Here is a 26,760-nt window from a genome sequence, read left to right as displayed (position 1 = left end):
CATGGAGACCGAGGAAGCAGAATGTAGCGGTACCGACAAAGTGGATGCCGAAAGAAGGGGCTGCTCCACTGTCGGTACCGGTGGCTCAGACCGGACCGGGACCGGAAGGCTCGGTGCCAAAAGTGCAGGAAGGAGTTGTTGCAACTGTTCCTTAAGCTGCACCTGCAGGACAGCGGCGATCCGCTCGTCCAGCGAAGGCACCGGTACCGCCTTTTTCTTCTGCGGTACCTGCGGTGCCGCTCTACGCCCTGAGGATGAGGAACCCGAGGTCAAGGGACTCACCTCTATTGGGGCGGAGCGCTTCCGTGGACGCCTCGAGGTCGGCAGGACTGGGCTCGCTGCTACTGAGACCGGAGGACGCTCCAATGGGGAAGGCTTCTTAGCCGGCTTACCTGAGGGATGCGACGCCGACGCGGTATCGCGTGGTATCGACGAGGTGGGTGCCGACTGAGACGGGGCCGATGTCGGTGCCGCAGAGTCAGCATCTCGGCACCAAACAATAATTGCTGCTGGATCTGCTGATTTTTCAGAGTTCTCTTTTTTAAAGTCGCACAGCGGGTGCAGGTAGACGCTCGATGGTCAGGACCAAGACACTGTAGACACCAGTTGTGTGGGTCAGTGAGTGAAATTGGTCGTGCACATTGCTGGCACTTCTTAAACCCGGGTTGAGGGGGGCATGAAGGTAAAAACGGCTTCTGCCAAATCGAAGACCGAGGCCTCGATGGTGGCAACAGGCCCCGCCGGGGCAAAATTAAAAGAAGTGAAAAAAAAACCAAAGGTTTTTTTTTTTAAAGAAAAGAAAACAAAAGAAAATGAAGGAAATAATATTTCCTTAAGGGTTTACGCGAGCGGGAAGGCGATATGAAAAAAGTCTTCAACAGCCGTTGAAGAAAACGCGTCTTCTTAGCTCCGCGGAAACTAAGAAACTGGGGACCGCGCGCCTCTGTCGGGCGGGAAGGCACTCGCGCGTGCGCGGTGCGGCCTACTAGAACTTTCCAAGTTCTTAGAGTGCAATCACTCTAAAATTGTCCGTACCGGGGCTCCGTCGGTGCCGTCACCCATCAGTCAAGAATATGCTGCCTGCTTGTCCTGGGATAAAATGTAATTTGAGGGTTATTTATTTAAAGCTCTTGAAGCTATGTGTGGATAAGTATAACGAGGATGAAAATAAAGTTGACAGAATTGCAATCAATGCGATGGATGTGCTTGTTTTCAAGTGCAAATTAACTCAAAACACAGCTCGTCAACAAGCAAACACGGATTTCATCATCCACCATCTGCAGTCGTTTTCGGTTTTTTTTAAATTTAATTTCTGTCAGAGCTGAAAATCCAAGTTCACAAAGATGAGAAGATCCAAATGGTAGCAAAGCCTTGATTGCTTTGTTGCTCAAGTTAGGATAACTGCTGCATAAAACATAAAAATAAAATGTATTTGCCATCGGTTTTCAAGGACCAATCACGTCAAAGAATGATGTTTGTCTGGACAGTTGTATCCTTACTCACACAGATGTTCATTTAATGTATATATGCATTTAGTTTCCTATAACATTCTCCCAGGAGAGTTCAGAACGGTTTACATTAATTTAATCAGGTACTCAAGCATTTTTCCCTGTCTGTACCGGTGGGCTCACAATCTATATAATAATATACCTGGGGGATTAAGTGACTTGCCCAGTGTCACAAGGACCATCATGGGTTTGAACCCACAACCTCAGGGTGCTGAGACTGAAGCTTTAACCACGCCACACTCTCCCCAGAGAAATGAGCAGGCCCATAGTCAGCAATATCTGAACCTGCATGGTGAAACCCCCAATAGATTTCCACTCAGCCATGAACTATGCCCCTCATGTGCCATACATACATAGAATACACCAGCATTTATGCACATAACTGTACAATTACCCATGAAAATGCCAACAGGGCGTTTGTGTAATGCCATGCCTAATTTACACAGTGCATAAGTGCACGGAGCTTACACGTCTGAGGCTGCCACTTATGAATGTAACAGGCAGAATAATATAAGTTACGCACATTCCCGATGCTTTTACAAAACAACGTAACAGGTTTTTAGTATCAGCTGGCGTGCTGAATGCTCTGTGCTGCTCCAAGGGTCATTGAGTTCCTGCACCCCCCTCTCCGCCCCCTGTGCCTTCCAGCTACACTCGCACCTTCTCTTTCCAGCCCAAAACTATTAAAATCTTCGCCAGTGCGAGCAACGACTCTGGCCTGCTGCTCACACTGGCTTTTCCTCCGATGCGACACAGAAGTGATTTCAGAGGAAGCCAGGCCAACATGAGCAGGCTAAAGTAGTTGTTCAGAACTGGCAAAGATTTTAAAGAGGTACAGGGGGATGGGGAAGGGAGGGCGTGAGTGTGGCATGGGGGGGCAGAGAGGTGCCAGCACCCCGTTCTTCCCTGCAAGACAGCGTCTGGGGTGGTCTGCCCCCCCAACCCTTTACTATGCCACTGATTAGCATGGCTTTTTTTGTGCCGGTATGGTAAACTGGCACCTTACCCCCCCTCCCCCACTAGCAGCCATGCTCTAGTATCTCCCCCCTTCTGTCCTCAAAGCCCTTCTCAGAGTCTTACCTTCCTTTCGGCTATCTAAAAGTCAGCAGCAATTCCCAAATGCTGCCCTGCTGCAGGCCTTGGCATCTTCTCTCTATCACAGTACTACAGCCTGCTTCTCTGACATACTTCCTGTTTCCTCAAAGGCAGGCCGTGATAGAAAGAGGCCAGGGCCAGCGTGTGGGTGGGCGAGTGTGTGTACGTGAGGAGGCAGAAGAAAAAAATGTTGGATTCCTTGGAGGAGGGAGAGATGTTGATGGGGATGGGGAGATGTCAGATTAGGGGAGGGCAGAGGGTGAGATGGACTCTAGGCAGAAGAGAGAGGGTGTGGTTACTAAAGGGGTGGAGCCATAGTGACCCCACCCATAAGGCTGCACTGCATGACCACTGGTATCTTTTTTCCTACAAAAAACACTATATATTAGTATTCTACAAATGGCTATTACATGCTAAATTTCTATATAGAATTGTGCTTGGCCTCCCTTTTGGTGACCTGTACAGAATTTCCTGTACAGAATTTATTTTGAGATGAATTGACTATAACTACACTTAAGCCCCTGGCCTCCTATAGTAACCCTGTGGCTGGTTATGTTTGAAAGATGCAATGAACAGGGGAATCCCCCTCCTCACATACACATCAGTAATTGCTTTTCTCCACCTCTTCAAACTTCCTAATTAAGCCGTCCTAGCTCTCGCACAAGCTGACCTGCAATAGCATGGTTATGAGGTCCTCCTTGAAGTCCTGGAAACACAGCTTGGTTAATGAGACCTTCAATGTTGTACAGAATCTCTTTTCCCGTCTTCGCATCCACACTGCGAACTCCTGGTGAAATGGGAGGGGAAATATAACATTTTACAGGCATTACATTCCCCGCCTCACAAATTTCCTTCAAGTAGCTTCCAAAATAGGTTCCTACTGCTCCCTTCTGCCACTGCAGTTTTGACCGACAGATTCTTTAGTATGGGCTCGCGTCCCTGCCTCCTCCCTTTCTAAGTAATACCAACCCACCATCCAAAGGTGTAGCTGCTGAGTAAGCAGGTCCTTTGGCTCATGTTGTTACTGACGCTGCTTTTCTTAAAATTATTAACGGACCACAGGTAGGTAACGGTATTGCATTTCCTACCTGACATCTCAACTTTCACGTTTTATTAAAATTTGATATTCTGCTTATCAAGCTTCTGAGCAGCATACATAAAAATATAAAAATCAGGGTCACTTAGACTAAGACACAGAAACGTCCTGGAACAATAGGGACGAACTACACTTCAAAATAGGATAGAGAGCCAATTAAGGACAGTACCTGAGCAGGGGGGCTCATCTGTAATAGAGGAATGGAGAACAATTTCTTTAGAGATCGAAGGCATCTCTAAATAGAAATGTTTTTAATTTTGATTTAAAATCGATCTAATATCGTTTCTTTGTGTAACTCAGGGCTCCTTTTACAAAGGTGCATTAGGGCCTTAACTCGTGGAATAGCACGCGCTAAAATGCCGTGCGCTAGCCGCTACCACCTCCACTTGAGCAGGCGGTAGTTTTTCAGCTAGCATGCGCTAATCTGGTGCGTGCGCTAAAAATGCTAGTGCACCTTTGTAAAAGGAGCCCTCAGTGGGCATTGAATTCCTGAGCGTGGGTGCAGTGACAGAGAAAATGGTCGAACGAGTCAGGCTAATGTGAGGCAACGATGGAACGGCTAACAGGTACTGGGTATTTGATCGAAGGGTCCTGAATCTCGAGCTTTATTGTGAATCCATGGAAAATCTAGGGAGACTGGCCTCTTAATCTCCTAGTGATTGAGGTCCCCGTCCCCCCAATGTGAAATTGGCGAGGGATATCAAACACTATGACAGAGGAACTCAGATAAAAAGTATTTATTTCTAAAATTTTTAAACCGCCTGTGACTAAGCCGTTAACAAATGAAACATTCACATTAGTTCAAAGACAGTACAAATGCAAAATACTTTTTTTTTCCCCACTTCTTTATTATTTTTAATACTTATACTCAAATATCACACTTAATATTCTTAAAATATCCATTTCAGAATTAATCCCCCCCTCCCCCCTAAACAATCACAATGCCCATACATAAAATATCTATAATCATCAATATCAATTATTCAAAATTCATTAACCTATCATCCCCCCACCTCCCCCCTCCCGGATGTGCATATTTAAAGGAGAAAACACTATTTAAATGTTATATGTTGTCAATCTTCACTAAGGGCTCCTTTTACAAAGCCGCCATAGGACCTTAACGCGCGGAATAGTGCGTGCTAAATTGCTGTGCTCTAGCCGCTGCCGCCTCCTTTTGAGCAGGCGGTAGATTTTCGGCTAGCGCGCGCTAAAACCACTAGTGCACCTTCGTAAAAGGAGCCCTAAGTGTAGTGCAATGATCACAGTTCAAGTTTCTTATTAAATATATCTACTAACAAAATGTCAGAGAAAAGCCTCCACATACAGTTGGGCCTTTAACATTTTTCTAAACTGTAAATGGTCATTACAGGTCTTCAGAATGCCAGGGAGGACATGCCAGAGTTTTACTCTCGCCACGGACACCATTGCCCTTCTAGATTTAGCATACATAACAGTTTTCTCCTTCATAGAGGTCAATCTCATAGCGCCCTCAGACTCCTCCTCGGCTAGTACACCTCTCACAGAGTTTGAAAATTCAATGGAACATGTATATGCTGGCATTTCAGAACAGGTACAAATTGTCTGTGTCAAAAGTATTACAGTAACTGCATCAAATGCACTCCGAGTGAGACCCAGGCCTTTCAACTTTTGACTGCCAATTCTCTAGCGATTGGCAGTCAAAGTTGGAATTGGCTACAATTTCATCAAAAGACTAGGAACGACACATTGTGTCTTTATTTACAGGACCCCTGAAGGCGACTAAATTGCCCTAACATGGCCTGGGTCTCACTCAAGAGTACATTTGATGCAATTACTGTAATACTTTTGACATAGACAATTTGTACCTGCCGATGGAGGCAGATTGCTGTATTCTTCGGGAGCTGCCCACCGAGAGCAGTGCAGCCCGGCGCAGTGAGGACATGAAGGCTGCCAATCAAGTGGAGCAAGCTTCCTCCAAAGCAAGGCAAATCATAGGTTGCATACGCAGGAGTTTCGTCAGCCGTAAGCCTGAAGTCATTATGCCATTGTATAGATCCATGGTGAGACCACACCTGGAGTACTGTGTGCAATTTTGGAGGCCGCATTACCGAAAAGATGTGCTGAGACTAGAGTCGGTGCAGAGAATGGCAACCCGGATGATCACGGGTCTCAAGGATCTCCCTTACGAGGAAAGGCTGGATAAGTTACAGCTCTACTCACTCGAGGAACGCAGAGAGAGGGGAGACATGATCGAGACGTTCAAGTATCTCACGGGTCGCATCGAAGTGGAAGAAGATATCTTCCTTCTCATGGGTCCCACGGCAACCAGGGGGCACCCGTGGAAAATCAGGGGAGGGAAACTGCACAGTGACACCAGGAAATTCTTTTTCACTGAGAGAGTGGTTGACCGCTGGAATAATCTTCCACTTCAGGTCACTGAGGCCAGCAGCGTGCCTGATTTTAAGGCCAAATGGGATAGATACGTGGGATCTATTCACTGAGTTAGGTGGGGAAGGGTCATTGCGGTGGGCAGACTGGATGGGCCGTGGCCCTTATCTGCCGTCTATTTCTATGTTTCTATGTTTCTATGTATCTCTGTGCATCTTCTGCCTGGAAGCGATGAGTCGGGGCTGCAGCAGCTGGAAAGCCCAAACCAATATCTGTCCCATCTGGACTTTTGCCATTGAAGGATAGTGTAGAGTCAATGATGATGCCCAGAACTTTGCTAGAGAACTCAAGCTGCAGTGTGGTGCCAGAGGACAGTGGGATGAGGGTAGGTAGCTGATCTAATTTTGGGCCGAGCCAAAGTAGTTTTGTTTTGGACTCCTTCAGTTTCATTTGTACGGTGAAGGCCCAGGATTGGAGGTTCGTTATACATGAGGATATGTTCTCAGAGAGGTTAGTGAGGTTCGAGTCGGTCTCGAGGAGGACAAGGATGTCATCAGCATAAGTGTAGAGTATTTCCAGGGGGGAAAGATGAAGGAGTTTCAGGGAGGACATATAGATGTTGAAGAGAATAGGGGATAGAGGTGAGCCCTGCGGGACTCCACAAATCGGTTTCCAAGGAGAGGATGAGGTGCCATTCATATTAACAGTGTAAGAGCGGGAGCGTAAGAATTTCGAGAACCAGTCTAAGACTGTAGAGTTAATGCCAATCTCAGAAAGATGGACAACATCAAATGCTGCAGAAAGGTCGAATTGTAGAAGAACAGCAAACTTATTACAAGAATGAAGTTGTTGAACCTTTGAGATTAATGAGGCCAATAGGGATTCGGTGCTGAAGTTGGGTCTAAAGCCATATTGGTAAGGAAGGAGAATGGAGAATCTCTCTAAATAGGATGAGAGTTGGGTAGATATGATGGACTCTAGCATCTTGGTCAGGAGGGGAATATTTGCTATTGGGCGGTAGTTGGAAGGTGAGGAGGGGGTCTAGGTCAACTTTTTTCAGTAGTGGGGACAGGGCAATATGTCCCATTTCTGCAGAAAATAGGCCTGAAAGTAGGGCAGAGTTTATAAGTTTGGTAAGAGATGAGATGGTCTGTGCGGGAATTTTCTTATATAGTTGGAGGGGAATGGGTCCAAGGGGGAAAGGGGGTTGAAATAGGTCATATGGAAATATATTTTGGAGGAATGATAGAAATATGTATGGAAATATCATAATTGTGAATTTAATTGTAATGCATATCTATTTGTATTATATTATTGTATATTTACTTGTTTCCTTCAATAAAATGTTATAAAGTATTAACTGAATTTCCCTGAATTCTATTGTTTAACGGTTCCTCCCTTCTATTCTTTTAATTCATTTGGATATCATTTACATAGATGGTGCTCCTATCTGTAAAGTTAGGAACTTCTATGAAATATTCGACATGCTTCTCTCCTCTCCACTCCTTCCTGCCCTCCATAGTCCTCCCTACCCCTTTCTAAACCCTTCCTCTGTAATGTCGCCTACAGCTTGTATAGGTATGTGCGAAGCACAAATGGAAAAAAAGAAAATAAAATAAATACTATCACTTCTATTATATAAAATTTTATGAAATAAATATAAAAATTTTTATATAACTTCCTGCATCTCCAGAAGCCCACGTTCCACTTTTTGGTTCTTCGGATTCTTTGTTGTATTGTGGAAAATCGGTCCTCCTTCGTAGACTTTAGGGCACCTTTACTAACCCGTAGCGTGGGTTTTAGCGCCAGCAGCAGCGATAATTGCTCCAACGCTCCCGTGCTATGGGTTATTAAAGGAGGGGGGTTTGTGTTTGCTCCTTGGCATTTCAGAACATACACATTCATGTAATGGCGTATAAACTTTTATTTATTATTTGGCCAGACTTGCTATACCACTATTAGCACAAGCGAAGCTTCACAGTAGTTTACAACATTAAAAAACAGCTAGAGGAGAAAACAAAAGGAAGGGGGAGAGGGGAAAGCCTGCAGGATCTATGTTGTGGGAGAGGCCAGGTGAAGGAAAGTTTGTAGAGCCACTTTTTTAAAAAATTTGGACCTGATGGAAAGATTATACACGACTCAATTTTACATTTTGGTGGAATTCAGTATGTTATATATTTAAAATGGAGAAAGTTCTTGCTTTACAGAAAGGGAATTATAATTGTTTTAAAAAAATATGGGGGCCATTAATGACATATTTAAATGATTAGACACCTTTAAATGTTTGAGATTTATAATGAGATAAGGTATAATACTTAAATGAATAAACTTTATTGATATAGGGTAGTTTAGGGTGGGTTGAGGGAGGGTGGGATATATATAATATTTAAGATTTTTGGATAAGAATGTACAAGTGATTTTGTATAATATAATTTATAACATTATATACTTGTTGGAAGTGAAAATGAATAAAGATTTAAAAAAAAAAAAAAAAAAAATTTGGGCCTGGATGGTTTCGTACGGATGTGATATGGGAGAGGATTTCACAGGTGAGGATCCAAGGATGACATGCTAGCATTTCTGGAAATTTCAAGCTGAATCCAGGAAGGGGAGGAGTAGTGCGAGAAATGAGGCCTGAGATGGATGGAGTGTGTGAGTGGGAGTGGGAGCGAATAAAGAGATTACAGATGCTCCACAGAAGGGATACCAGAAAACCATACATGATGGATTAAGAACAAGATTTTGAAAGTTAAGTGAGCTAAAACCAGAAACCAATGCTCCTTCAGTAAGAGAGGAGAAACACAGTTGTATCGTTAAGCATCGTGTAATAGTTAACAGCGGTTAATTGAATCAGCTGAAGCTATATCAGAGAGGCAAGAGGAAGACTGTTGTAAAGCACATCACAGTGTATACGTGCAATGACCAAAGAAGATAAGCGTCCAATATAAATGAGGGGGAAGAAATGATTTACAACAAAGAAAAATTTATTTTGTGAGGCCAAAAGAATGCCTAGCACACAAATTTCATCTCTGCATGGTAAAGCAATTCCTTCAATATTTTTGGGGGAGCAAGAAGAGGCAGGGTGTGAAGACAGAGGAAATGTACGGTTTGATATTTAGCCAAGCTGAGAAAGAGGTGATGGGAACTAAGTCCACAGATTTAAGACAGGACTCAAAAGGGATTAGTAAGAAAGAGAGGCCGGGTCAGTAAAAAGGATTTGTTGGTGTGTTGGCCTGGTAACCAGCATATAAATGTCCATTCCTGGATGTATTTTAGACCTGGCTATACATCAAGAATGACATGGGAATGATCATCAAGCAATTGAAAGAAGCCATGGAAAACAGGGAAGTAAAGGCGAGGACTGGCCTAGACAGTATTCAAGGGTCGGACACGACTGAATGGATAGTGATAGTATACATCGACAGATCCCGTTCTAAAATGCTGGCAGAACACATGAGACACCCCTGACCTGTACATCTCAACTCTAATTTATAAATTCCTTTCTAAAATCTGCCTCAAAACTCACCTTTTCTGTAAAAGATGACGCCAGCTCTGCAACCTCGCAGAGTTTTGTGGGTGGTGGTGGAGACAACATCGCAGTGTTCAAATGGCGATGGAACGACGCCAGCCGCAACCAGCCCGCTGATGTGAGCCATGTCGGCCATGAGGAATGCCCCATTCTCATCTGCAATCTTTTTCATTCTTTCATAGTCAAGGTTACGAGAGTAGCAGCTGACACCTAAGGAAGCACATAAGTCTTTAGAACCTAGCAAAAAACTCAAAGAGCAGAGTCCCACAGTATTCCCGCCGAAACCTGACTCTGAACTATTATCTTCATGTTATTAAAGGCTGCCTTAAAAAAAAAAATAAAAACCCCAACTGTGTAGGCCAGAGGAGACATTTCTTTTTTTTATTTATTCAATTTTCTATACCATTCTCCCAAAAGGAGCTCAGAATGGTTTTACATGAATATATTCAGGTACTCAAGCATTTTTCCTTGTCTATCCCGGCAGGCTCACAAACTATCTAATCTACCTGGGGCAATGGGGGATTAAGTGACTTCCCCAGGGTCATAAGGAGTAGGGTGCTGAGGCTGTAGCTTTAACCACTGCACCACACTCTCCAGATCACAGCTGTGATTAACCCCGCTATAATGCAAGAAAGCCATACAGAAAAAAATACCATTTTACTTAATCTTTGAGGTTTCACATCTTTAGCGTCCAGATCCTTAACTAGAAATATAAATTCAGTGAAATAAGCCAAAAATCTCTATTCTGTATGATAAACTGGCTGAAAAAGATTCCCCCTACCCTTATTTAGCATGCTGAAGGTTTCCTTCCTGTATACCTGCAATGATCAGCTTTGGATGGAATAAACGCGCATTTTCTTCTAGTCTGTCATAATCAATGTAACCAGTTTTGGGATTTACCTAAGGAAAACCCAGAAAAGAACAGAATGGATCAGTGGTGTAACATATATGGCCATTGTCTGCAGTCCATCGTTCTGCCCAAATCACAAAAAAGTAGGCTCTATACAGGAGGGGTTCAGGACATTGTTTTTGCTGATAATTTAAGCTAGCTATTGAATAAGACTTCAACTAATCCATTACTTGAGTTCTTAATCAGAATTATTTAAACAAGATTCACTGTTTCACAGATAGTATATGCAATTTAAGGAACGCGTAGGTCAATGGGCACAACTGTGGAATCGGTTCTAGGGTGTGGACCAGAAGAGCACTACCCAGCATGCTTCAGCACTTAGAATAAAGACGAGGGGACATTCCATGACGTTACATAGTAGCGCATTTAAAGCAAATGTAACAAAAAAAAATTTTTTCCACTCAAAACACAAAGCTCTGGAACTCATTGCCACTTGTTAAAACTTTTGCTAAATCAACGATCAATGTTCTCCATCCAAGGCGTTTATTTATAGAATGCTTTGCCAATAGAAGCTAGATCACTCTCTGGGAGTTTGCAATTAAAAAGGACTGTTTTCAAGAGGGGTTTATTTTTTCTAGAGCATAGATAATCAGTAAATTTTATATCTTCAACTTGTATTTATTTTATTAAGTCTTATTAAGTATTTATTTTATTAATTTACACTCCCTTTTATTAAACCGTGATAGCGTTTTTTAGCGCAGGGAGCCGCGCTGAATGTCCTGCACTGCTCCCGATGCTCAACCCTTTGAGGGTGGAGAGCAGCATGCAGCATGGCTATCGCGGTTTAATAAAAGGGGGGGGGGGTTAGTGTATTACTATGTATGTTTAATTGTACTCCGCACATAACTGGCGAATGTAATGGGCCAAACGTTTTTAAAATAAATATAAGCAAGCAGTTAATGTCATTGGTTCATAAAAAGGTCTGGACAGATTCCTGGAGAAAGTCCATAAATCGCAATTAAGGTAGAAACATAGAAGATGACGGCAGAAAAGGGCTACAGCCCATCAAGTCTGCCCACTCTGCTTACCCACCCCCTGTCTATGCCCTAATGACCCTAGATCTGAGGAGCCATTTCTATGATTCAGTACTGGGCAGGCTTGTGTCCCGTATATGAACGTTCAGTGGAGGACGGGCTGGGGAGGGTTTTGATGAACTGGAGTGAGCTTTGATGGAGACTCCAGTAGATGGAACCTAAGCAAACTACCGGGAAGGGCTCTGGGTTTCTGACCCAGAAATATCTAAGTAAAATAATAACTAACTAATAATAACTTTATTTTTTTCTATACCGCCATAATCTTGCGACTTCTAGGCGGTTCACAGTGAAGAGAGCTGTACAATCAGCGAATTACAGCGTTCATATAGGGAAGATGTCACTAACCATTTAAACTAAATAATTAATTTATGGAGCATGTATGGTTGGGCAGACTGTATGGACCACGTGGATCTTTATCTGTTGTCATTTACTATATTACTATGTAGTTTTTGAGACTATGCAAATACTTGTGACCTGGATTGGCTACTGTTGCAAAAAGGATACTGGGCTAGATGAACCCTTGGTAGGGCCCAGTAGGGCAAATTTCACATTCTTGTATCTGCTAGGCATCTACACATCTTAGACCTATTATTGCATATGGAATAGAAGATAAATTTATGATATTTAACGGGGATTATCAAGGATCTGAGTAAATGGACACAGAAAAACTTCTTTAAACTTAAATAGAAGACTAAAATACTCTGGTTTTGGGATTACAATTCACAACCAAAAACACTGACCCGATGCTGGCTTCAGATGACGGCAGATAAAAACCCGAATGGTCCATCTAGTCTGCCCAACCTGATTCAATCTAAAAATCTGTTGTTGGGTTTTTTTCTTCTTCTTCTTAGCTATTTCTGGGCAAGAATCCAAAGCTCTGCCCGGTACCATTCTTAGGTTCCAACTCTTGAAGTCTCCATCAAAGCTCACTCCTGTCCATCTACGCCAGTGGTTCTCAGCCCTATCCTAGGGGACCCCCAGCCAGTTGGGTTTTCAGGATAACCCTAATGAATATGCATGAGAGAGATCTGCATATAATGTCTTATGCATATTCATTAGGGATATCTCAAAAACCCAACTGACAGAGTTGAGAACCACTGATCTATGCCCTCTCAGCCATTGAAGCCCTCCCCAGCCCATCCTCCACTAAACGGCCATATACAGACACAGACCGTGCAAGTCTGCCCAGTACCGGCCTTAGTTCTTCAATATTTACTATTATTTTCTGATTCTAGATCAGGGGTGGGCAATTCCGGTCCTCGAGGGCTGGAATCTGGTTGGGTTTTCAGGATTTCCCTAATGAATGTGCATGAGATCTATTTGCATACACTACTTTCAATGCATATTCATTGGGGAAATCCTGAAAACCCGACTGGATTCCGGCCCTCGGGGCTGGAATCTGGTTGGGTTTTCAGGATTTCCCTAATGAATGTGCATGAGATCTATTTGCATACACTGCTTTCGATGCATATTCATTGGGGAAATCCTGAAAACCCGACTGGTTTCCGGCCCTCGAGGACCAGTGTTGCCCACCCCTGTTCTAGATCCTGTGTTCATCCCACGCTTATTTGAACTCTGTCACAGTCTTCATCTCCACCACCTCTCTCGGGAGCGCATTCCAGGCATCCACCACCCTCTCCGTAAAGAAGAATTTCCTTACATTGCTCTTGAGTCTACCACCAAGAGCTAAAAATTGGAAAAAAAATGTAAAAAATACTAGTTATTCTGGATTCTTACCCAAGTTTTGTAGACCAGATCAATTCCCTGGTTGTAAAACTACAAAAAAGGCAGTATACAAGAAGTCCCAATCCCTCTCCCCCAAATTCCTTGATGTCACTAAAAAAAAAAAAAAACCATACCTTGTTTTTTCTTTATTCAGCTTTAATCTAAAATTAATCATCCTAGGATACTGTCTATTAAGAGATCTAAAAATCAAAGGGCAAACCTTAAAACAGATATGTGCTTGCATCAGGAGCAAGTGCAATTTCTTCAAACCTTTGACTCGTCGTGCTCAACCTAGCCTGCAATATTCTGCAGCTGCTCATCCAGCTTCAAAGAGCATCCCGCAAAAACAAGCTTATAATAGTGCATGTAATGTTGTGTTTTTTTGGTATTATCTAGTCCACTTTAGGTCCCAGGTTCAGGCCTCGGAGGCAGTAGGAAATAAGATAGTGGTTCATAAAAAGTATATTTTACAGGAATAGGCTTTTACAAATATGGAGTATAAGTTAGATTTAGAGCTGCTTGTGTGTGTGTGTGTATAAGAAAATGTGTCTGTCCTTCTGATAATAACTGAGGAGGGGTCTATGTCTGTGTGTATGAGAGCGGAGCAGAAAGAGCCTGTCCTGCCTGAATGGTTTGCATGTCTCTGAATGGTTGGTGTATAGGGGTGAAGAGGCAGAGAAGAAGGAGCAGAAAGAGGGGGAATTGAAGCCTGTCTTTATAGGCAGTGCCATAGTATAGGTGGGGGGGGAAGGGGGGTTGACCACTCCAGGCGCAATCTTGGTGGAGGTGCCGGCACCTCTCCTCCTCTCTGCTTCTTTCCACCCTTCCCCCATTGCACACACCTTCCCTGCCCCCTCCCCCTCCTCTAAGCTCTTCACTGGTGCAAGCAACAGCCCCAACCTGCTGCTCGCGCCAGCCTCAGCTCTCCCTCAGATGTCACTTCCTGGTCACGGGACCAGGAAGCGAGGTCAGAGGGAGAGCCAGGATGGCACGGGCAACAATTTGGAGATGCTACACATGCCGGGGAAGTTAAAGAGGTTCAGGGAAAGGATGGGAGGGGGGTGCACCACCTCAGGCACTTCCCACCATTGCTACACCACTGTTTATAGATTTCAGTTTGTTCTAAAATAGGTAACTTCCTGTATCTTTCTCTGTTACAATTTGTATTTGTTTGAAACAATAGCTCTTAATTGACAAAAGGAGTGACCCCTGAAGAACTGGTAGCTGAAGGAGCCATTTTGTGTCTGAATTCCTTAAGCACCTGAAGAACTAAGGCCAGTACTGGGTAGACTTGCATGGTCTGCATCTGTATATGACCGTTTGGGGGAGGATGGGCTGGGGAGGGCTTTAATGGCTGGGAGGATGTAGATGGGCTGGAGGGAGCTTTGGCAGACTTCAGCAGTTGGAACCTAAGAACAGTACCAGGCAGAGCTTTGGATTCTTGCCCATATGATCCATAGGACTCTACGTTCTTCCCAACAATAACTTTTAGCAGTCTCTTCAGTTCGCCAACTGTTTTATGATACAACGCGGAAAACAATCTTGTTTTCCGCATTGTACTTTACCTCTGACCTTGAGACAAGAAAAGAATCTCAATAATTTTAAATCTAATCTTAAAACATTTCTTTTCAGAGATGCTTTTGAGATTTATACTTAATTTTTTAATCCAAAATCTCAGACATCAGGCCTTACATTAATGATTCTCTTTGAACCTTTTGTTTTTTTACCTCCCCTTTCTTTTATTTCATGCAATGTATCCTCCCCATTTGCTCATGTGTATCATGTTATGTCTGTATGGTAATTGTAAATTTGTTCTCTTTACTTTATTTTTTTTTAACTTTTTAAAACTTTGTATTAATTGGAAACCGTTTTGACTATAAAAGTGGTATATCAAGACTTAAATAAACTTGAAACTAAGAAGAAAAAAAAAAAAAATTGAATCAGGTTGGGCAGACTGGATGCACCATTCGGGTCTTTATTTGCCATCATCTACTATGTTACTATGTTTTTGAAAGTCCAGGGCTTTGCAGGATACTCCTCACTACTATGCAAAAAGTTCTTTGTTAATCTCAAAGACTGGTCTTTTAGGAGTCATTTAGTGGCATTCTAAGTAAAAGGTCTTTTGTTATTAACAAATGGGCAGCGGCCATTCAGTCTATCTGCAAACATTCCCTAGGGTCAGATTTGTTTTAATAGCCCAGAATCCTTTGTTGAACTCTGGACCTGCCAGCACACTAATGCCGAGAGTGCAAAGTTTCCTTAAGACACGAAAGGCTGTGTTGTGTGTGTCAGCCAGGCAAAAATCACACCCAAGACTCTCAAAGCTGACCACCAAAGGATCCAACCAAAATACTTTGTTTTTTTTCTAAATTCAGGTCTACACTTTCGAAAAGCAGCAGTGAACAGTTTTAAATTTACTATCCGAATCAGGTGATGCTAGAAACTTAATTAAAAGGTCAAGAATATGGGATTCGAATACTAAGGTGGAACTGGAGAGAGCGGCTCTGAGTTCAGAAAGAGCCTGGTGCCCCTTGGTGCGAAGAAAGCTAAGGGTAAGTGGCTAAGTGGACAGCCAGGGCAGCATCAGAGCTCTGCTCATAAAGGAGGGAAGAAGTTGTTAAAAAAAAAATAAAAATGCAATAACCTGCTTTATACAGGATCACAAATATAACGAAGAACAGCAATACTAATTTAATCTAATCTAATGCTTGACTTTATATACCGAATCATCATTCGAGGAGGAGGATGAATGAGAAATAGCCAAATGGTAAGAAACAGAGAAGCCTTACTCAAATCCCACCGTTACTCCCTGTGATTTTGGGTAAGCCCCCCGGGAACAGGAAATATACCTAACCGTGCCTTAAAAAAAAAAAAAGCTTGCCTTGAGCTATGACTGAAAGGTATGAGCTAATGCTCGATAATGCGATGTAAGTTAGATGGCGGTAGGTGCCCTGTCACCACCTAACTTAACTGGTGCACTAATTGGTTGCACCAATTAAAAACCAATTAACTTTAAAGGCCGCCAAAATCCTGTCCAGGTAGGTACTAGAAGATGTGTACTGATTTTATTATAATTTACACGCTGCTTTATCCATCCCTAGGAAACATCCTAAGCAGCTTAGTGTTCCTTTTACTAAGGCGCATTAGCTGTTTTAGAACGCTCTAAATGCTAACGCGTCCTGTATAGTCTATGGACGCATTAGCATTTAGCGCGCCTTAGTAAAAGGACCCGTTGGTTACAACACATTTCATCAAAATCCTGTCCTGTTCTCTCTGAGCAGCTTCCTCTACAATGTAATAGTTCTGCCTGATTCAGGGAAAACATTTTTGATTCGATTCAATTTGGCCTATTGAATTGATTTTTCAATTCACTTTTCCCGCTCAATCAGGCGTTTGTTTTATTGGTTGTTTTTTTTTCAAATGGCCTGGTGGGTTGATTTTGTAGTCTCTTCAACCGCACCTCCCCCCTCTCCCCCATGAGACACTTCCCGACACCCCCTGTGAGACCCAACATAAGCCTCCCAAAGCAGCAGCCGAAGGGAAGAGGAAGCGCTCGGAACAGACTATTTGTGGCCTGCCTGCCAGGGCTTCCCTCTGCCGCATCACCAGTGACGTGGCAAAGGGAAGCCCTAGTGGGGCAGGCCAGAAGCAGCCTGTTCCAAGTGCTTCTTCTTCTCGTCAGCTGCTGCTTTGGGAGGTCTATGTTGGATCTCATGGAGGAGGGGGAATGGTCGGGAGGTGCCTCACAGGGTGATAGGAGGGAGAAAAAGGTTCAACTTTTGTGCTCCACACTGGTTTTGCGCACGCTGAACACAGGCCCGCTCAGGCGTTCCCCCTGCCAAAATTCCTCCCTCCGATGCAACCCTGCGCTTCGCAAAACAGAAACTTTAAAGTTACACTAGAAGGAAGGGCTCCAGCAGTAAAACAGGTCCGAGCAGGCCTGCACAGAATAGATTGGCGGCAAGGAGGCTTATGCCGCTGAAGATGAATCAGTGAGTTCAGTTTTTCCTGAAAATGAATCGATTCACTCAAAGTAAATCAATTCAAATCAGGAGTTGTGCAGCTCTACAATGTAATGTAACCTTCTCCATGTCCCTGCATGGACTTCTTATCTTGTAAATCACTGGATAAGTGCGATTCAGAAATTCTGATTAGAATATGAAATTACAAGGTCCTATAAATACAAGACATTCAATAATCTCTCTGTTAAAATGGACTGGAGGAACTGGTCAGAGGAAGAGAGGCTGTTTGAGAGCAGCACTGGTGTTGTACATCCCTTCTTCCAAAAGAGACAACCAAGCAATGGTTCTAGGAACATTTAATTTAACTGCAGAGAAGCAGCTAGTGTCTGCAAATGGATCTCATACATATTCATTGGGGAAATCCTGAAAACCCAACTGGATTTCAGCCATCGTTGCCCACCCCTGAGCTAGCAAGACACACACAACAACCAGGCCCACAATTCTTTCTGCAGGACAGTACCGTATTTTCTCGCATATAACGCGTGCGTTATACGTGGTTTTTACATACCGCGCATACCCTTGCGCGTTATACGCGTGAGCGCGTTGTACAAAATTTTTTTTACATAGTTCCCCCCCCCGACGTCCGATTCACCCCCCCGCAGGACCGCTCGCACCCCCACCCTGAAGGACCGCTCGCACGCACCCGCACCCGCATCCCCACCACAAAGGACCGCTCGCACGCACTCCCACCCGCACCCCCACCCTGAAGGACCGCTCGCACTCCCACAGCCTCCCGACCCCCCCCATCATGTAGAAGCTCCTACCGGTGTCCTGCTGCTTCCTCTTGGCGGTCTCGACACCCGACACGATCGGGGCAAGAGGGAGCTCAAGCCCTCTTGCCCCAGCCAACCGGGCACCCCCGACACGATCGGGGCAAGAGGGAGCTCAAGCCCTCTTGCCCCCCCGACTCCCCGACACGATCAGGGCAAAAGGGAGCCCAAGCCCTCTTGCCCCGCCAACTCCCCAACTCCCCGACAATATCGGGCCAGGAGGGAGCCCAAGTCCTCCTGGCCCTGGCAACCCCCCCACGCTAGTTGTTCGGGCCAGGAGGGAGTCCAAACCCTCCTGGCCACGGCGACACCTACCCCCACCCCGCACTACATTACGGGCAGGAGGGATCCCAGGCCCTCCTGCCCTCGACGCAAACCCCCCCTCCCCCCAACCCGACCATGTGCCCAAGGCCCCGCCCCCAGGAGGGACCTAAGGCTCCCGGGCCTATTCTGATTGGCCCAGGCGCCTTAGGCCCCACCAGTAGGCGGAGCTTTGGGACGGATGGGCCAATCCGGTCTCATTCCGTCATTGGCTGCCTGCCGGACAGGCGGGTTTGGCTCCCGTCTGTCCGGCCAACTACAGAAAGGTACGGGGAAGGGGGGTGGGGGTGTCGTGGGGGTCGGTCAGAGGGGTCACGGGTCGGCTGGGGGGCGATCGGAGGTTCTTGGGGGGGCGGTCGTTGGGGGGAGGGGGGTTTGCGTCGAGGGCAGGAGGGCCTGGGATCCCTCCTGCCCATAATGTAGTGCGGGTGGGGGTAGGGTGTCGCCGTGGCCAGGAGGGTTTGTGCTCCCTCCTGGCCCGAACAACTAGCGGGGGGGGGGGAGGGGTCGCCAGGGCCAGGAGGACTTGGGCTCCCTCCTGGCCCGATATTGTCGGGGAGTTGGGGAGTCAACGGGGAAAGAGGGCTTGGGCTCCCTTTTGCCCTGATCGTGTCGGGGAGTCGGGGGGGCAAGAGGGCTTGAGCTCCCTCTTGCCCCGATCGTGTCGGGGAGTCGGGGGGGGGGGGCAAGAGGGCTTGAGCTCCCTCTTGCCCCGATCGTGTCGGGGGTGCCGCGGTTGGCTGGGGCAAGAGGGCTTGAGCTCCCTCAGGATGGGGTGCGAGCGGTCCTTCAGGGTGGGGGTGCGGGTGTGAGTGCGTGCGAGCGGTCCTTCGGGGTGGGGGTGCGGGTGCGTGCGAGCGGTCCTGCGGGGGGGGGGTGTGAATCGGACGTGGGGGGGGCATCAGGTTTTCAGGGTGGGGACAGGACTTCAAGGGGGAGAGGAGAGTCGGGGTGGGGGAAAGGAGAGTCGGGGTGGCCAGAGGAGAGTCGGGGCGGGCGAAAAGAGTCGGGCAGCATGCGCGGTATACGGGTGTGCGTGGTATATAAAAATTTCTGTACATAGATTTGTGTTTTTCGCGCGCTATACTCGTGTGCGTGTACGTGAAAATACGGTAAATACACGCTCCACTCCCAAAGCCCTTTTACCTTATAGGGCATAGACTCAAAAAATATAGAAGTAGCTGAGATTTTCTTCTTTTCAGTCATGAACCCATGTGTGAGGTGACCACCATCGGGTAAGTCCAAGCCCATGATTCGCCCGTGGGGCTCCACCAGTGCAGTGTACACAGCAAAGTTTGCAGGGGAACCTGAAATCGAAAAGACCCGTGAGTACATCTAAACAGGAGGCACTCGGCCTGAAATTCCACGGTAGAGAATGACACTGACAAAATTCATCACCGTCCCTGTCCCCCCAGATAACCGCGGGAAACTATCTCCATATCATTCTTTAAGGAGAAAGGGAAGAGCCAGAGTATGAATGGGCCCAGTCACTGACCCTCAAGCCTTGCACTGAAGAATGCTGGTGTAGCTGAGGTTGAGATAAGACACTAAAGAATGACACCAGATGATTTCCCGCAGTTATCCTGATGAATTCTGTCACCATGTCATTCTCTATTTCACAGTTTGTTCCATGGTTTTACTTGTGCGTGTATGCAAATTGTGACCGACAAAAACAGAATTGGGAGTGAAGAGCTCCCTTTTGTTGGCATGCCAGGCATGAGCTGCAATTCAAGCCCACCTGGATCACTTTCCTGCTGAAGTAACACAGGACTTTGAGATTGCTTTAGGACTGCTTCTGATCCCCAAAATTTGATCAATGGCCGACCCCCTGATGCAGGCGGTGTATACCGAAACACAGCTTGTGTTGGATCAATAAAGACAAGTCCCTCTTTGTTGAGGGCCTTTGTGCTTTTTTTTTTTTTTTTGCCGTATGGTGTGCTCTGTCCCTCTCTGTGCTGGTCACTTTCTTCAATCCCCATACCAGGTCAAAACCAGCCCTCTCAAGAGAAGAGATGGCCCCTACCATCACATCATTTGCGATGCACTTCTGATGTGAACTTCTGTCTGTGCAAGCCTGGTCAGATTCCACAAATCCTATTAACTAAGCAGCACTCACCCTCCTTGTGATGGCTTTAACCAAAATATATTTCAGCACCGCTCCCCTTACCCAATATATCTCTCACCTGGATAAGTGGCAACACTGATATAGAAAATGCTATATGGTATGGGACCTGAAGGTTTATTAAAAGAGTTATTCTTTCAAGTAGAATTGCTTCTCGTTTCCAGCATTCTATGAAGCTCAGTTATTCAACAAGTAAATTTATATATTTGTTTGAAGTCTTTAAGAGTTAATCTTTTGAATCTGTAGGAACCAAACTTTGGAATCAAGTTTTATTAAAATTAATAAATTTCTAGGCGAAGTATAGGTATAATAATAATAAAAAAATACAGATTAAAACCACAAGTACATAAAACCTCCAATGATCTTCCTACTGAATTAAGGAAACTTTCTTCATGTTATATCTTTTGAAAATTTTTAAAAACACTTTTTTAAATTGATTTATTGTAAATTTGCTGAGAACCTTGATGTATTATTTTTAAATATTGTTATCCACCTAGAACCTAACTGGAGATTAGAGGGGGCTATAAAATGTTATATAGAATAGAAAACAGATCACCACCACAAGGAAATACTTTCTTTTGAATAATTAGAGCAGGGGGTTCTCGACCCAGTCCTCGGAAAAACCAGAGTGGCTGGATGTTTCAGGATATTCACAATGAAAACTCATGCAAATTCATTTCATGCATGGATATCCTGAAAATCAGACTGGCTGTGTATATCCTGAGGCCTGGGTTGAGAACCCCTATATTAACAGAAATGCTTCCAATTTACTTAGAAACTAGCATCTCTTTGCTATACTCCTTAAGCACCCCCCCCCCTCAAAGTAATAGGAGGAAAACAGTCTTAGCACCCTATCTCACCTGAATAAGGCTGAACATTGACACCCCACTTTTGGGGGTCCAAGTTGTAAGCATCCAGAGCTCTCTTCTGGCACAACCTCTCCAGCTCATCCACAAACTCCGTGCCACCATAATACCTACAAAAGGCAGAGCACACATATAAAACCAAAGCTGTCCAAGTTCCCAGGATCCTATGCCAGTGATCTTCACTCCTGTTCAAATGAGGAGACACTTCAGACAACAAAGATGTCTGAGGAATGGGAATCCCCTTTCAGCGATGAAGTCACTAGTGAGATGGCAAGTAGAGAATGACATGGGAACCTATCTCCATCCTCGTGAGTTCTGTCGCTGTCCCAATTCTGCAAGCTTTGTCCTCATCTGCACAAGCCTCAAACACTTTACAATCCTAAGTAGCCACATTCTAGAGCTCAGAATGTGATGTCATAATGCCTCATTCCACCAATGCCTAAGCTCTGTCCTCATCTGCACAAGCCTCAAACACTTTACAATCCTAAGTAGCAACATTCTAGAGCTCAGATTGTGATGTCATAATGCCTCATTCCACCAATGCCTAAGCTCTGTCCTCATCTGCACAAGCCTCAAACATTTTACAATCCTAAGTAGCAACATTCTAGAGCTCAGATTGTGATGTCATAATGCCTCATTCCACCAATGCCTAAGCTCCGTCCTCATCTGCACAAGCCTCAAACACTTTCAAATCCTAAGTAGCAACATTCTAGAGCACAGTTCTTCAACCGCCGGTCCGCGGACCGGTGGCGGTCCACAGGAAATTTTTGCCGGTCCACACAGGGCCGGCAAGACTGACAGACTTCAACTTCCTGCCGGTCGGCAAGATCAACATCCGAAGTCTGCGCTGGGACGGAGAGATCTTGGGGAGCCTCCGACAGTGGCTTTCTCCCCTCTCTGCAGCTCTCCTTTACTTCCCAGCGCAGCGATTCACGAAGGCAGCCTCAGGGCTTTTGCTGAGTCGCGGCTGCCTCTGATGATGCAACTTCCTCTTTCCTCAGAGGCGGCGTGACACAACAAAGGACCCGAGGCTGCCTTCGTGAATTGCTGCGCTGGGAAGTAAGAAGAGCTGCTGGGAGGGGAGAAAACCACTATCAGAGTCTGGGAAGCTGCTAGGCAGGGGGGGAAAAGGGACAGCTGCTACTGGAGAGGGAGAAGGAGAGATGCTTCTGGGAGGGGAGGAGGGAAAGGGATCTGGGAAGCTGCTGGGCAGGGGGGAAAAAGGGACAGCTGCTACTGCAGAGGGAGAAGAAGAAGGAGAGATGCTTCTGGGAGGGGAGGAGGGAAAGGAATCTGGGAAGCTCCTGGGCAAGGAAAAAAAAGGGACAGCTGCTACTGGAGAGGGAGAAGGAGAGATGCTTCTGGGAGGGGAGGAGGGAAAGGAATCTGGGAAGCTGCTGGGCAGGGAAAAAAAAGGGACAGCTGCTACTGGAGAGGGAGGAGAGATGCTTCTGGGAGGGGAGGAGGGAAAGGAATCTGGGAAGCTGCTGGGCAAGGAAAAAAAGGGACAGCTGCTACTGGAGAGGGAGAAGGAGAGATGCTTCTGGGAAGGGAGGAGGGAAAGGGATCTGGGAAGCTGCTGGGCAAGGAAAAAAAAGGGACAGCTGCTACTGGAAAGGGAGAAGGAGAGATGCTGCTGGGAGGGGAGAAAGGGAAGAGAGTTACTGCTGGACAGGAGGAGGAGGGAAGGGAGAATGAAAAAAGGAAGGAAACAGCTGGCAGAGAGATTAGAGGAGGGGAAGGGGAGACACAGGCATGAGAAAGTAGAGAGATTGATAATAGGAAGGGGTCAGCAGAAAAATAAGCAGAGAGGGACAACGATGATAGATCTGGTGTAGGAGAGATAAAAATGAAGAGCAGTGAAGCTGGAATGAATCATGTAAAAAGGAGAGAGGGGGCATAAGCTGGATGGAAAGGGTAGAGAGGCATAGAAAGAAGACAGATACCATATGGAAGGGGGAGAGGACAGACAGTGGATGGAAGGGGCAGATGCTGGATTGAAGAGACAGAGAGGGCAGACGATGGAAGGAAGAGAGTGAAAAGAAGATTGAAAGCAGAAACCAGAGACGATAAAAGGTAGAAAAAAATAATTTTATTTCTATTTTGTGATTAGAATATATCAGATTTGAAATATATATCCTGCTAGAGCTGGTGTTAGACATAACTGGGGATTGCAAAACCCAGGCAGTGCTTCTTTAGCTTCCAGCTGGCTTAGAGCGCTCTCTAACCAGGGGGCAGTTGCCCTAGTTGCACTCCCCTAAAACTATTCCTGTCATGTGTGACTGCAGTATTCTGTTAGCATAATATTTCTGTGTAGCATTTGGCTTGTTCAGTTTTCTTGATAGTAGAGGGGATATATGTGAAGAGGAGGGGAGACAGGGGTTTTGTTGATCCTGCTCTGAATTATTTGTATTTATAAAATGACAATTGTACAGAATATTGTTTCTTTTTATACTTTAATAAAATACATTCAATATAAAATCATAACTGAGGCTTGTGTGGATGGGATCAGATGATTTGTGGGGACCGAGCTCGTGGAGATGGGGCGGAAATGGGGTTTTTTAATTTTAGTCCTAGTAGTTTGCCGGTCCACAAAATAATTCTTTTTTTTCTGCCGGTCCACGGGTGTAAAAAGGTTGAAGAACACTGTTCTAGAGTTCAGATTGTGATGTCATAATGCCGCATTCCACCAATGCCTAAGCTCCGTCCTCATCTGCACAAGCCTCAAACACTTTAAAAACATACGTGTTCAAGGCTTGTGCAAATGATGGCAGAACTTGCAGGGATGGGGCATTGTAATAAAATTAACAGGAGTGGCACAGGACCGGGAAAGTGCTATGATGGTTGCGGTAGCAACCTCTGCTTGACCTTCACTATTAAAGCACCGAGGTTGTGGGTCTCAGCACTTTATGCTTAATACATTTATTTCTGATTTAGTATTTATAAAAAGATAGAATTTTGGCAATTACTTGAATCCTGTGTTAATTATTACAATCAAATTTAGGCACCATTTATAGCAGTCTCTCAAACTTTTCTAGCTCCAGCACACTACATGGAACAAATATTTTTTATGGCACACTAACCCCCCCCCCCACACCCCCTTTTACAAAACTGCAAAAGCGGTTTTTAGCGCAGGCTGGCACGCTGAATGCTTTGACCTGCTCCCGATGATCTCAACTCTATGAGCGTCGGGGGCAGCACAGAGCATTCAGCGCACTGGACTGTACTAAAAACCGCTTCCGTGCTTTTGCAAAAGGGGGGATAAATGGAGCAAATGTTTTTCACAGTATATTATAACTGAAATTATAAAATTGCAAAACCAATAAAAAATTAAATTTGAGAGTTCTTTATTTAAAGTTCTTTAAGCTTTGTATAGGTAGTTGTAACAACGGTGAAACTAAAGTAGATGGAATAGAATTGCTGTTCAATGCGACGGATGTGCTTGTTTTTTAGTGCAAATTAACTCAAAATGTGGTTCGATAGTTGACAAGCAAACACGCATTTCATCATCCACCATGCAGTCACTCTCTTTTTTTCGATTTAATTTCTGTCAGAGCTCAAAATCTAAGTTTGCAAAGATAAGAAGATCCAAACAGTAACAAAGCCTTGATTGCTTTGTTGCTCAAGTTAGGATAACTACTGCATAAAAAGCACAGTTACTTACCGTAACAGGTGTTATCCAGGGACAGCAGGCATATATTCTCACATGTGGGGTGACGTCATCTACGGAGCCCCAGCGCGGACAGCTTTTCAAGCAAACTTGCTAGAAGTTTCAAGTTTGCACACTGCACCACGCATGTGCTAGCCTTCTTGCCCACTAGAGGGCGCATCCCCACCTCGTGGTCCTCAGTTCCATATCATAGCAAAGAAAGCCATCCCCGGGGAGGTGGGCGGGTTGTGAGAATATATGCCTGCTGTCCCTGGATAACACCTGTTACGGTAAGTAACTGTGCTTTATCCCAGGACAAGCAGGCATGATATTCTCACATGTGGGTGACCTCCAAGCCAACCAAAAAAGGGCAGGTGGGAGGATGGCAAATTATGAAAACAGATTACGTAACACCGACTGGCCAAACCGGCCGTCGCTTCTGGACAAAGTGTCCAGACAGTAGTGGGAGGTGAACGTATGAACCGAAGACCAAGTGGCAGCTTTACAAATATCCTCCATAGGCGTAGAACGGAGGAAAGCCACAGAAGCTGCCATCGCCCGGACTTTATGACCCGTAACACGACCCGCAAGCGGGAGACCAGCCTGAGCGTAGCAAAAAGAAATACAAGCAGCTAACCAGTTGGACAAGGTGCGCTTTGAAACCGGGTGTCCCAAACGATTAGGATCAAAGGACAAAAATAATTGAGTAACCTTCCGATGAGACTTGGTACGTTGGAGATAAAAAGCCAACGCCCTCTTACAGTCAAGGGTATGAAGCGCCGCCTCACCAGGATGAGAATGGGGCTTCGGAAAAAACACCGGAAGGACAATAGACTGATTGAGGTGGAAATCAGACACAACTTTAGGTAAAAATTTGGGATGGGTGCGGAGAACCACCTTATCATGATGAAACACCGTGAAAGGAGGATCCGCCACCAAAGACTGTAGTTCACTAATTCTACGAGCAGACGTGAGAGCAATCAAAAAGACTACTTTCCAAGTAAGAAACTTAAGGTGCGACTTGTCGATGGGCTCAAAGGGAGGCTTCATAAGCTGAGCCAAGACCACATTAAGATCCCACACCACCGGAGGAGGTTTCAGAGGAGGATGGATATTCACTAGCCCCTTCATGAAACGCGTCACCAGAGGATGAAGAGAGAGAGAACGACCCTCAAGATGCCGATGGAATGCAGCAATGGCACTGAGAAGTACCCGAATGGAAGTCGTTTTCAGGCCAGACTCAGACAAATGCAAAAGATACTCCAGAACCGAAGCCACAGGCACCGAAACTGGTTCCAGACTATTCAAAGAACACCAGGATGTAAACCTGGTCCATTTCTGAGTATAGCAAAGCCGAGTCGAGACCTTACGCGAGGCCTCCAAAACGTCCCTCACGGCCCGAGACACCGGAATCGAAGTCAGGGGGAGAGAAACCAAGCAGTCAGATGTAAAGACTGAAGATTGGGATGCAACAGCGAACCCCGACTCTGAGACAGCAGAGAGGGAAACACCGGCAGAAGCAGAGGTTCCCTGGTACTGAGTTGAAGAAGAAGGGAGAACCAGGGCTGCCTGGCCCAACGAGGCGCAATGAGGATCATGGAGGCTCCGGTCGATCTGAGATGAACCAGCGTTCTCAAAATCAGAGGAAACGGCGGAAACGCATAAAGGAACCTCCCCTCCCATTCGAGGAGGAAGGCATCCGCCTCGAGACGATCCGGAGAGTAAATCCGAGAGCAATAGAGGGGT

General features: G+C 45.4%; 1 protein-coding gene across 4 annotated transcripts in view; it reads right to left on the bottom strand.

The window, feature by feature from the left end:
* The window catches only part of SHMT1 (serine hydroxymethyltransferase 1), a 72,764-nt gene that overhangs the window by 32,839 nt on the left and 13,165 nt on the right, over positions 1–26,760 (bottom strand). For all 4 annotated transcript variants that reach the window (XM_033914818.1, XM_033914821.1, XM_033914820.1 and 1 more), the window contains exons 4-8: positions 21,360–21,475; positions 19,524–19,684; positions 10,414–10,495; positions 9,593–9,805; positions 3,274–3,390 (exon numbers count right to left, since the gene is read on the bottom strand). In XM_033914818.1, coding sequence (XP_033770709.1) covers positions 3,274–3,390; positions 9,593–9,805; positions 10,414–10,495; positions 19,524–19,684; positions 21,360–21,475 — 689 coding nt within the window. The remainder of the gene's footprint in view (positions 1–3,273; positions 3,391–9,592; positions 9,806–10,413; positions 10,496–19,523; positions 19,685–21,359; positions 21,476–26,760) is intronic.

The sequence above is a fragment of the Geotrypetes seraphini genome, chromosome 11 (genome assembly GCF_902459505.1).
Source record: "Geotrypetes seraphini chromosome 11, aGeoSer1.1, whole genome shotgun sequence".
NCBI lineage: Eukaryota > Metazoa > Chordata > Amphibia > Gymnophiona > Dermophiidae > Geotrypetes > Geotrypetes seraphini.
Note: the sequence above shows the minus strand (reverse complement) of the source record. Positions and strands in the feature narration are given on the sequence as shown.